General features: G+C 45.0%; 1 protein-coding gene and 1 non-coding gene across 2 annotated transcripts; one reads left to right on the top strand and one right to left on the bottom strand.

The window, feature by feature from the left end:
• The first annotated feature begins 1,922 nt into the window (after positions 1-1,922).
• Positions 1,923-5,164, top strand: Pex12 (peroxisomal biogenesis factor 12). Its single transcript, XM_070027182.1, has 3 exons — positions 1,923-2,604; positions 2,934-3,487; positions 4,749-5,164. The coding sequence occupies exons 1-3, from the start codon at positions 2,479-2,481 to the stop codon at positions 5,149-5,151; spliced, it is 1,083 nt and encodes a 360-aa protein (XP_069883283.1). The 5' UTR covers positions 1,923-2,478; the 3' UTR covers positions 5,152-5,164.
• Positions 5,165-8,257: 3,093 nt separating this feature from the next.
• Positions 8,258-8,354, bottom strand: LOC138831185 (Z30 small nucleolar RNA). Its single transcript, XR_011373136.1, has one exon. It is a non-coding gene; the product is annotated as a Z30 small nucleolar RNA (small nucleolar RNA).
• Positions 8,355-12,074: the final 3,720 nt, after the last annotated feature.

Genomic DNA, 12,074 nt, shown 5'->3' on the forward strand with positions numbered 1-12,074 from the left:
GGTGCTGAGGAATCGAACCCAGGGCCTCAAGCATGCAAGGCAAGTACTCTAGCACTGAGCCACTTTCCCAGCCCCTCCAAGAGCCTCTTATCTCCAATTAATCACCAGAAACCCGGAAGTGGTGCTGTGGCTGAAGTGGTAGAGCACTGGGACTTGAGCTGAAGAGCTCATGGACAGCACCCAGGCTCAAGAGTTCAAGCCCCTTGACAGTCTCATGTACTTTGAACCGGTATCCTCAGATCTCAGCTTCCTAAGTAGCTAGGATTACAGGCATAAGCCACCAGCACCTGGATATATTTCACAGAGTTTTAAATCAATGTATATTTTTATACAGCACATCCCTATTCAAACTAGTAATGTCTTATATGTTCAATGGCCATAGTGGCTGCCTATTTTATTTTATTTATTTATTTTAGTTGGCTGTGGGGTCTGAACTCGGCCTGGGCACTGTCCCTCAGATCTTCAGGTCAAGGCTAGTGCTCTACCACTTGAGCCACAGGACCACTTCTGGCCTTTTCTGCTTTTGTGGTGCTGAGGAATTGAACCCAGGGCCTCATGCATGAAAGACAAAGCACTCTACCACTGAGCCACCTTCCCAGCCCCTAATTTTTTAAAAACTATACATATCAGTAGTTGATATTGAAAGAGACAAACACCACTATATGCCTCCTAATGGAAGGCTGCCACCTTATAGTCTACCCCCAATAAAAGAATATGAATGTAATCAAGCCTCTAGATTCCATTATCAATTCACAGAAAATATAGAAGTATGTTGCTAAATGACATGTCAGAAACATAATCAGAAAATTTCAAATATTGGGAAACTTTTAGTAGATAAGCAAAAAGATTTATTTATTGCTGATAGTACAGTTTGAACTCAGGGCCTGGGGCCTGCTGTTCTTCTTTAGCATGCACCCTCATTGAAAAAGGAGGAACTTTGTGGGTGTGTGTGTGTTCTATCACTTGAGCCACAGCTCTACATCTGACGTTTTGCTGGTAAACTGGAGTCTCACAGACTTTCCTGCCCAGGCTGGCTTCATAAACTGTGATACTCAGATCTCTACCTTCTGAGTAGGCAGGATTACAGGCATGAGCCACGGGTGGCCTGGAACCAGAATTTTTGAAACAAGATATAAAGGCTGCCAACAAGTAGCTCACACCTAATAATCCTGGCTACTCAGGGGGCTGAGATCCAAGAATGGAAGTTTGGGGTCAGCCTAGGCAAACAAATAGCAGATTCCTACAATTAACCAGCAAAAAGATGAAAGAAAGTACAAGCGTGGCTCACGTGGTAGATCCCTGGCTGTGAAGCCCTGGGTTCAAGCCCAAGTACCCCCACCCCACAGCTCAAGTGGTAGAATGCTGGCTGTGAAGCACCAAGTTCAAGCCCCAATAGCAACACACACACACACACACACACACACACACACACACCTGCAAGTAGAGCTGTGGCTTAAGTGGTAAAGCACTAGCCCTGAGAGAATAAAAGCTCAGGGACACTGCCCCGGTCCTGAGCTCAAGCCCCAGGACCGATACCAAGAAAAAACAAAATCACCCCAATTTCTCAAGAGCTCGTCGTAAGGAGTCTGTCTTATCATCGGTGGTAATAAAGCTGACGGTTCTATCACCTTAAACCCTTGCTGGGGGTGGGCAGCACGCCGTCCCCCTCCACGGCCCCGGACCCCCGGCGGCTCGCAGGACCGCCAGTCGCACGGAGGTGACGACCGCACGCACCAGCCTGAGGCGCTCTGCCACGGTACGCGGGGCGGAAGCGGAAGTCCGTTTGTTGACCATAGAGTTCTCTAGTTCCGGTTTCAAGGCCTCACCGGCGGGCTAGAGAGCCTCCCTTCCGCCAGCCGTCCTCCAGGTCCCCCGGGGCTTCTACTTCCGGTCGGAGCTTCGGTCATAAAGCTGAGCCCTCCCTCCAAACGTGGCGTCGCGAGTTCTTCTCCTCCCCCCCCCCCCCCTTCTCCTCGCCAGGGGTCAACAAGCAAGGACGGGCGCGGGCGGGGGAACTTTCTAGCCCACAGCCGGAGCCAGAGCTAGCGTTCCCGGCCTGCACTGGCACCTCTGCTCGCTAAGATCCGGCTGGCTCTCCAGCCCCCCCACCCCACGAAGTGAGGGTCATTGGTTCGTAGCTCCAGGCCTGCAGGCGGAGAGGACCTGCCTGATCTCCCACCCCCTCCCCGAGTCACGCTGTGCCCTGCCAGCTGCCGCGCTGGACAAGTCACCCCTCTCACGTGCCCCTTCACCCGCGCGGAGCTAGCTTCCTCCGGGACTCCACTGGGAGACTTCTCCCAGAAGAGGTGCCCCGCCCCACCCCACTCCCCAGTTAAATTTTACTTGAGAGTTTGGAGTTTGAGGTGTCATGCAGAAAGAGTCATAAGATTCAGCACCCGTTTGATTAAAAAAAAAATTCATGGTCAGTAGAGCGTTTGTGGAGAAAGTGAAGTAATAGTAGTATACACAGGAGATACGATGGCTGAACATGGGGCTCATGTTACGACTGCTTCTGTGGCGGATGATCAGCCATCCATCTTTGAGGTGGTAGCGCAGGACAGTCTAATGACAGCTGTGAGACCTGCTCTACAGCATGTGGTCAAGGTAAGGTATAAATTTCCTGAGAGATCCCAGGGAGGATTGGGTGAAAACCGAACCAAGTAATTTACTTGGTAGCCCAGGACTGAAATAACTATTTTCACACATTTCATAAACCAGGGCTTAATGGGAGTGCATATTCAGCCCCGGCTGTGTAGAGCCCTGTACCGAATACCTAGCCTCTTCAGGGAGGTCAGGGTAGATCCCAAAAGAAGTGCCTGAAGCCCCAAATACATTGAATTGCAATAGCAAAAAGGAAACGCAAATTGAAGTACAGTAGTTGTGTAATAGAATGAACTTCTGTTGATTTTTTTTATTTCATGTGACTTCTTTAGGTTTTGGCAGAATCAAATCCTGCACACTATGGCTTCTTTTGGAGGTGGTTTGACGAAATCTTTACTCTGCTAGATCTTCTGCTCCAGCAGCATTATCTGTCTAAAACCAGTGCCTCTTTTTCTGAAAATTTTTATGGCTTAAAGCGGATTGTAATGGAGGACTCTCACAAGTCTCAGAGATTAGCCAGTGCTGGTCTGCCAAAGAAGCAGCTTTGGAAGTCACTTGTGTTCCTGGTTCTTCTTCCCTATCTCAAAGTGAAGCTGGAGAAGCTGGTGTCTAGCCTGAGAGAAGAGGATGAATATTCTATTCATCCCCCCTCTTCCCACTGGAAACGATTTTACAGAGCCTTCCTAGCAGCCTACCCATTTGTTAACATGGCTTGGGAAGGCTGGTTTCTTGTACAGCAACTTAGCTACATCCTAGGAAAAGCTCAGCATCACTCTCCTCTGCTGAGACTGGCTGGAGTTCGGCTAGGCCGACTGACAGTTCAGGACATTCAAGCCATGGAACGCAGATTGGTTGAGGCCTACATGATGCAGCAACCAGCCAAGAGGTAAGGCCTAATGTCTTTAAAACAACTTTAACAAATTCTAAGGTCTTATCCTAATCTTAGAAAGTTAAGTTTTTCTCCCTTTGTCTACCCAGAATTATTTAATAAAACCATAGTAGCTGGGCACTGGTGGCTCACGCCTATAATCCTAGCTATTCAGGAGGCTGAGATCTGAGGATCACGCTTCAAAGCCAGCCCATGCAGGAGAGTCTGTGAGACTCTTATCTCCAATAAACTATTCAGAAAAGTGGAAGTGGCATAGTGGCTTAAGTGATAGAATGCTAGCCTTGAGCTGAAGAGCTGAGGGACAGCTTTCAGGTCCAGAGTTCAAGTCCCATGACCGACAAAAAATTAAACCAAACAACAACAAAACACACAGAAAACCTTTCTCGGATGATGCACGCTTTAGTGAAGACTTGGTATGTGCCAGGCCCTGTGTTGTATGTTTTCTCTATGTTCAGTATCTCAAGCTTTGTCACAACTCAGTGAAGTAAATGCAGTACCTCTAACAGTTGAGAAAAACAAGTCTTTACAGCTAAGTACCTTGGACAGTTTGACAGGTAGGAGATAGAAAGCTGTCATTCAAGGCAGGTTAATACAGTTCTAAATGAAACTTAGCACTGAGCACTTAGATGGACAGGTTAAATTGTAACCCCTTTGTACAACCAGCTAAAGTTCTTGGAAAAACAAAACATGAAGCTGAGAGCTAGGCATGATGGCATATACTTGTCATCTCAGCACTAGAGAGGTGGAGACAGAAAGATCACAAGTTTGAGGCCAGCCAGGCTATGTAGTGAGATCTTCACAAACAAATGAAGGTTAGATCCTCAACACATAAAATGCTGAATTAGAAGACGGAACCATTAAGTCGGGTGCCCATGGTTCGTGCCTGTAATTCTAGCTGTTCATGAGGCTGAGATCTGAGGATTGCAGTTCCAAGCCAGCCTGGGTAGCAAAGTTGCTGTGACTTATCTCCAATGAACCATCAAAAAGCCAGAATGGAGCTATGGCTCCTATGGTAGAGTGCTAGCCTTGAGCAAAAAAGCTCCAGGACAGTGCCCAAACCCTTAAGTTCAAGCAGTAGTACTGGCACACAAAACAAAGCAGAGAATCATTTAGAATAGATTAAGGAAAAGGTCTCAATATAGCTCTTCAATCCCCAAGTCAGTGACTCTGATGAAAAGGGCAAAACTACATTTACAAGTTTTTTGTGTAATTATATCCAAGTGAAATTTGACTTTGTTCCCTTGTTTTTCCCCTCCAGCAGTGTTCGTGAGAAAATAAAGTCAGCTCTGAAAAAAGCTGTGGGAGGTGTTGCCTTCTCCCTTTCCACTGGGCTTTCCGTGGGTGTGTTCTTCCTGCAGTTTCTTGACTGGTGGTACTCTTCAGAAAACCAAGAAACCATCAAATCATTGACTGCCCTGCCTACTCCACCACCACCTGTACACCTCGACTACAATTCTGATTCCCCACTGTTACCCAAAATGAAGACTGTGTGCCCACTGTGTCGTAAAACCCGGGTGAATGATACTGTTCTTGCCACTTCTGGCTATGTGTTTTGTTATCGCTGTGTGTTTACCTATGTGAGGAGTCACCAAGCTTGTCCCATCACAGGTTATCCAACAGAAGTACAGCATCTAATTAAGCTGTATTCCCCTGAGAACTGAAAAGATTAGCAAATTATCTCACAGCTCAAGTATTGTACTATAAAGCTACAGGGCTGTTTTTCAGTATGGTACACAGCATTGATACCTTACCCAGTTTACAATTAAATTAATTTTAAACAACTACATGGATTCCTTTCAAAATATGCCCATTTGATCCTAACCTTTTAGCCTGCTCTCTAGACTCCAACTTACAGTGAACCCAGTTAAAGTTGAAGCCTCAAGGTTGTAGGGGATGTGAGGGCCATCTACCGGTTGATTAAAGAGGAACAAGAAATACAGAAGCTCTTTGGAAAACCTCAGCTTGGACTTTATAAAATGGGTGGCTAGGGGAAGCAGGTCTTCTTTTTAGAAAACATCTCTGCCTAGAAGGTAGAGGTTTTATTACTTCCAAAACAATATGAAACATGGACATGCTCATTACAAAAATATTAAGAACACTTTAGAAAAAAAAATCCTTCCATATTCTTGTGAATGACATCTACAGTTTATTAGCATTTGAAGATTCCTTTAGAATGAATGTTTACATAGGCAGTACTTTAAAATTTTCAACGTGAAAGTAAAGCTAACAATGAAAAGATGACGTGAGATGCTTACCTAATGAACTCTTAATGAATGAGACCTTTTTTTTTTTGGTCGGTTGTGGGGCTTGAACTCTGGGTTTGGGCACTGTCCCTGCGCTCTTCAACTCAAGGCGAGCACTCTACCACTTGAGCCACAGTGCCAGTTCCAGTTTTCTATTGGTTTTTATCGGAGATAAGAGTCTCACGGACTGCCTGGGCTGGCTTTGAACCGTGATCCTCAGATCTCAGCCTCCTGAGTAGCTAGGATTACAGGCGTGAGCCACTGGCCTTTTAATACTCTTTCTGCTTTCCATTGAAGAGCTTGCTCAACTGACAGTAACTATCCTGATTATTACTAAAGTTCCTAGGAAACGAGTTGTTTGAATAAATGTTTCTGACAACTGTTCCATGCTGTCATGATTATGTGAAAACCTATTAAAGTGTTTAAAATAAATTTTTTATTCAGATCACCTTTGACTTTTTGAGGTTTTTATATTAAGGATTTTGAAATAATCATTAGAACAAAAATACTGTGCTTTAACAGCAAGACTGTAACTTTGTGTGGAATACTTTGTACCAGAAAAACTACAGAAACAGGCCTAGTATGGGAGGGGGTACATGCCTTATTTATTTCTGAATAAGCTTAAACTCAGGGCCTAGGTGCTGTCCCTGAGTTTTTGTGCTCAAGGCTAGTACTCCACTATTTGAGTCAGCTCCATTTCTGGCTTAATTGGAGACAAGAGTCTCATGGACTTTCCTGACTGGGCTGGCTTTGAACTGCAATCCTCAGATCTCAGCTTCCTGAGGAGGTAAGATTACACCGGCACCCAGCTGGTACATGCCTCTTAACTGAGATAGGAGGTTGAATTTAAGGCTTACCTGAGATTCAGGAGCCTCTGTAAAAACACAACCCTAATCTGGCATGTGCAACTGATTTCTATTGCTATTGGGAGGAAGGAAGGAAGGGAGGGAGAGAAGGGAAGGAAAGGAAAGGAAGGAAAGAACAAAAGAAAGGAAGAAACTGAAATTGCCTGAACAGGGAAATTCATGCCACTAGATCAGCAGGTTGATAAATACAGGTTTGATTTAAAAAAAAAAAAAGTCACCAGGTAGGTGCCAATGGATTACTTTTCATTTTAGTTACTTAGGAAGCTAAAACTGGGATTGTCATGGTTCAAGGACAGCCCAGGCAGAAAAGACCCCCTTTTCAACCAATAGCTGGCTGGGCATGGTGGGACACTGGTCACCTCAGCTATGTGGGAAGAGACTGGGTTTTAGGAGACCCTGGACAAGGAAGTCTTCAAAAGGCCAGGGCCTGATATTCCAGCTATGATGGGAAACTTAAAATAGGCAAATTGTGGTTTAGGTTTGTACCTAAGCAAGAACTGAGACCCTATGTCAAAAGCAACCAGGGTTGAAGGAGTGGCTCATCCACAGAGCATCTGCCTAGCATTCATTAAACTCTGAGTTCAAACTCCAGTGCTCCAGTATTCCAAAAAGGGAAGGAGGGTGGGAGGGTTATTAGCAGGGTGCAGTGATGCATTCAAAGGTAAGAGAATCAAAATTTCAAGGCCAGCATTGAAATAGTGAACTAGTCTCAAAATACCCAAATCAATTTTAATAGAGAACAGGTGAAAATAATTTGTCTTTGCTATGCTAAGTCTTTTTCTAATAATGTAACATTTGGCAATTCAAAGCATATATGTGATACAGTTAAATTCTAACATGAATTATCCATCACATCAATTTTAAAATATTGAAACAGCATAAAAACATAGTGGCGATATTTTACAAATTCTTATAAAAACTCAAAGGTTTCAAAAAATTCAAAGGATATACCACAAAAATACCATAGGTAATTACTTTTTTTTTTTTTTTTGGTCGGTCATGGGGCCTGAACTCAGAGCCTGGGTGCTGTCCCTCAGCTCTTCAGCTCAAGGCTAGAGCTCTACCACTTGAGCCACAGTACACTTCAAGCTTTTTCTGTTTATGTGTTGCTGAGGAATTGAGCTCAGGGCTCATGCATGCGAGGCAAGCACTCTACCACTGAGCTACCTTCCCAGCCCCAATTACATTATTATTATTTTTTTTTTTTGTCGGTCATGGGCTTGAACTCTGGGCCTGGGCGCTGTCCCTCAGCTCTTCAGCTCAAGGCGAGAGCTCTACCACTTGAGCTACAGCGCCACTTCCGGTTTTCTGGTGGTTTATTGGAGATAGGAGTCTCATGGTCTCTCCTGCCCGGGCTGGCTTTGAACCGCGATCCTCAGATCTCAGCCTCCTGAGTAGCTAGGATTACAGGCGTGAGCCACCAGCGCCCGGCTTACATTATTTTTTAATACAGTAATAAGTCAATAAAGGGAGTGAATCAGATTCAGAATTGAAATGCTGTAGTTCTCCATGAAGATTTCAAACCAGATTTTTCACTTCAACCTAAGGAGGGAAACAAAGTATCAGTAATTCAAAAAACCACTTACACTTAAGAAGGCAGTATTCAAATAAGCTAGGACTCACCTATGGGGGGAGGGGGAGGAAACCACAACCAGAATGAGCTCAGAGAGAAGATTAAGGGATCATGCCCTGGTCAAAGCCAACACTCAAGCAATGGCAATACCAGGTCAGACTATACTTCACTCATCATTGCCTCATGCATTTCACCTCCCTACATCAGCCAAGAGCAGCCTGATGCCCTATTTTCACAGGCAACAAAACTTGGGCCTACCTAAACAAGAAAATAAAAGCTTCCTTTTTAGATGTGTCAACCATAAGTTTTCAGTAAGTATTTTCTCTCCCACTCTGCTTTAAGTATCTCTTAACTACAAAATTGCAACTTGGACAAGTTTTGTTTGGGGGAGAGTTTTTTGTTGGTTTCTGCAGCCCACTAGAGTAGAGAAGCATTTGTGATTCAAATCCAGTTTGGTGTCATCCAAGCAGAATAACAGGGATGTTTGGTAGAGTTCACAGCCTAGATCTAAAACAGCAGCTTTAGAAAATATTTCCTACTAAATTACAAAGACTAGTTCACTTAATATAAAATTTGAATTATAATTCTGCTACTGGCACTACAATAGGGACTCAGTGTGTCTGCTGTTTCCCTCCAATCCAATGTATACCTATGCTGACCTTAAATTACTGAGGAGGATTATGCCATCACTTGAGTGTTCAATTGCTCCCAACAGGCCAGGAAATTAAATCCAATCTGCTTAGCATTTAAGATGTTTCAAAACTGACCCAGGAATGAAGCTCTGGGTTCAATACCCAACACCAAAACAAGCAAACAAAGTATTAAAACAAAAAATGTCACCCAACATCCTTAATACCATAATTCTAACATATACCTTACAATCTATCCAATCCAGACTACTCCTAAGTCTTTAGGGATGTGCCTTCCATCTAGAAAGTCCTTCTCTTGCTTACTAAAAACCCTTACTGTACTTCAATCTTACCCCTCCAGTTAGTGACCCTCGAAAAGGCTACTTTTTGTGTACAGTCTAATTTGTATATACTCCTAATTTGAATTCAGTATCTGCAAGCCACATCAGGTACACTCATTCTGTCTCTGAATACCTGGAGCGCCTTCCCACACTCATTTGCATGGAGAGAATCTCTAAATTAGACTTTCAGAAATTGAATACCATCTTTTCTTCTTCATCTTCTTTTGTGGGGAAGGGCGTGTCCATAGTGGGGCTTGAATTCAGGGCCTAGGCGCTGTCCCCAAGCTTTTTTTGTGCAAGGCTAGTGCTCTACTACTTGAACTGAATGTTCACGTTTTTTTTTTTTAATGATTCTTTTTTTTTTTGGGGGTCCGGTCATGGGGCCTGAACTCTGGGCCTGGGCGCTGTCCCTCAGCTCTTCAGCTCAAGGCTAGCGCTCTATCACTTGAGCCACAGCGCCACTTCCGGCTTTTTTCTTTTTGCTTATGTGGTGCTGAGGAATCAAACCCAGGGCCTCAGGCATGCAAGGCAAGTGCTTTAACCACTGAGCCACCTTCTCAGCCCTGAATGTTCACTTTAAAAAAAAAAAAAGAATTAAGTATTCCTAATTCACTCAATCACCTCCTCCTCTGACTTCCACAGCACTTTCTTCCATCACAGTCCGCAATTGATGCCAATTAGTCACCAGGTCACTGGATCTCCATCATCTAAAGTTCCTACAGATCCAGGACTGCTTTACATGTCTGTAGTCCAATAAGGCCCGCTTGAATTTAGTCAATAACAATGGATTCAGTCAATGGGCGACCCTCCCTAATAAGCCCTAAATTCCACGATAAAGAGCATCAGCACAATTTATAAAGCTAGCTTACCTCCAACCTGTCACACCGGTGGTGTCACGTGACCACGAACCAAGTATCTCCAAAGTTCTCGGCCCCATCCTCGATCTCGTGGCGCCCAGTAATTCGCCTCTCCAGGGAAGTGGGAGGGGGCAGAGATCCCCAAATTAAACTTAAAAGACAAGGTTCAAACCCCACCACCTTCATCAATGGCTGAAGTTGTCGTCGCGCGGGAAAAAGGAGTTAGGGCCAGGGTCAGAGGTCAGGCCAAGCACCCAGAGACGAAGGGAGAGCACAACCCGCTTTCCGAACTCTACAAAGTTACCAGGCCCTGAACTCTTTTCGATCTTGGCCACAGCGGAGGACGATGGCCAAGTCTTCAGGTCCGCCGACCACGCACGAACTGCTGCCCACGACCTCTCGGCGTCTGGCCGCCGGACCCGCAGCCCACAGTCCTGCGCGGTGCGCGCCAGGGCAGCCAATCCCGTTTGCGGCTGTGTAGTCACGTGAGCGGCAGTAAGGCGGGGATGGCATGAACTGGAGCCAATCGGAGGCCGAAGCGGACATTAGGGGTGGAGCTAGAGAATTGGTTCCTCCCTTGCTTCTTTGCATCTTTGTCTCCAGTTAGAGAGACACTATTTGCTTATTAGTACTCTTGGTTCTTTTTCTTTTCTTTTGTTTTCTTTTTCACTCCTTAAAATTCCCTGTCCTCGGGACAGCTGTTAGGCATGGTGATTTTGACTGTGTCTTTGAGTGTGTTTGTGACCTGCGATTGCAGGAAGAAGCGTGGGTTAATTAAACCCACAGTATTTATTGCACTTATCCTGGATTCTGCTTGAGGGGCAAGGGGCAAGGGATTGGGGTGGACTCACTGATGGAAGTGTCCCTTCCTGTCCAGGGGTAATTCATTGGCTGGCCAACCTCTTCAACGTTTCCTAAAAGAAAGTGACACCCTGGGGTGGGGGTGGGGGGAGGAAGCGTGGCTAACTGACAAAGAAGTGGGAAGGCAAGTGGGAAAGACTGAGAAAGGTGGCTAGGTCCTGAAGGATAAGAAGATTTAAGAATGTGGAGAAGGAATAATTTCGGTGTTTGAATTAGCTGAGCTTTAAGGAGAAGTTACTAAATTTAGCTAGAGTAATAGAGTTTTTGAGATACTTCTCAAGATTCTGAGTTGGCAACAATCCGTGGCGTTAACAACACAGATGTTCTCCAGTATAAAATCAAACATCAAAAACTGGCCGGGCGCCGGTGGCTCACGCCTGTAATCCTAGGTACTCAAGAAGCTGAGATCTGAGAATCACAGTTCAAAGCCAGCCCGGACAGGAAAGTCCATGAGACTCTTATCTCCAATAAACCACCAGAAAACCGGACATTGCGCTGTGCCTCAAGTAGTAGAGGCTAGCCTTGAGCTGAAGAGCTGAGGGACAGCGCCCAGGCCCAGAGTTCAAACCCAACGACCGACCGAAATAAATAAATTAATTAAAAACTACAGAATGCCTGGGGTTCAACCCAGAGCTGTCCAATCAGATATTCTCAGGGGTTGGAGTTCAGGCATGTATACTTTATTTATTTTTGTTTGAGTACTGGGGCTTGCATTCAGCACTAGAGAACTGTCCCTTAGTATTTTTTTGCTCAAGCTAGTCAGTCCCTGACCACTTGAGCCATAGTGCTACTCCCAGCTTTTTGGCAGTTAATTGGAGACAAGAGTCTCACAGACTTTCCTTCCTGGGCTGGCTTTGAATCTGGATCCCCTTACCTCAGCCTTCTGAGAAGCTAGGATTATAGGCTTGAGTTGAGTGCCTGTCCTTATCTGTTTTTTTGTTTGTTTGTTTGTTTGTTTGTTTTTGTTCAGGTCCTGAGGCTTGAACTCAGGGCCTTCCTTCCCTTGTTTGTCTTTTTCCACGTAAGGCTAGCATTCTACTATTTGAGCCTTAGCTCCTGGTCTGGCTTTTGTGTGATTAATTGGAGATGAAAGTCTCACCAACTTTTCTGCCTGAGCTGGTTTTGACTCTTGATCCTCAGATCTCAGCTTCCTGTTAGCTGGAATTACAGGCATGAGCCAACAGCAACACCCAGTGGTAGTAGCTTTTTTTTTT

The sequence above is a fragment of the Dipodomys merriami genome, unplaced genomic scaffold (genome assembly GCF_024711535.1).
Source record: "Dipodomys merriami isolate MVZ:Mamm:240054 unplaced genomic scaffold, mDipMer1.0.p SCAF_19, whole genome shotgun sequence".
Taxonomy (NCBI): Eukaryota; Metazoa; Chordata; class Mammalia; order Rodentia; family Heteromyidae; genus Dipodomys; species Dipodomys merriami.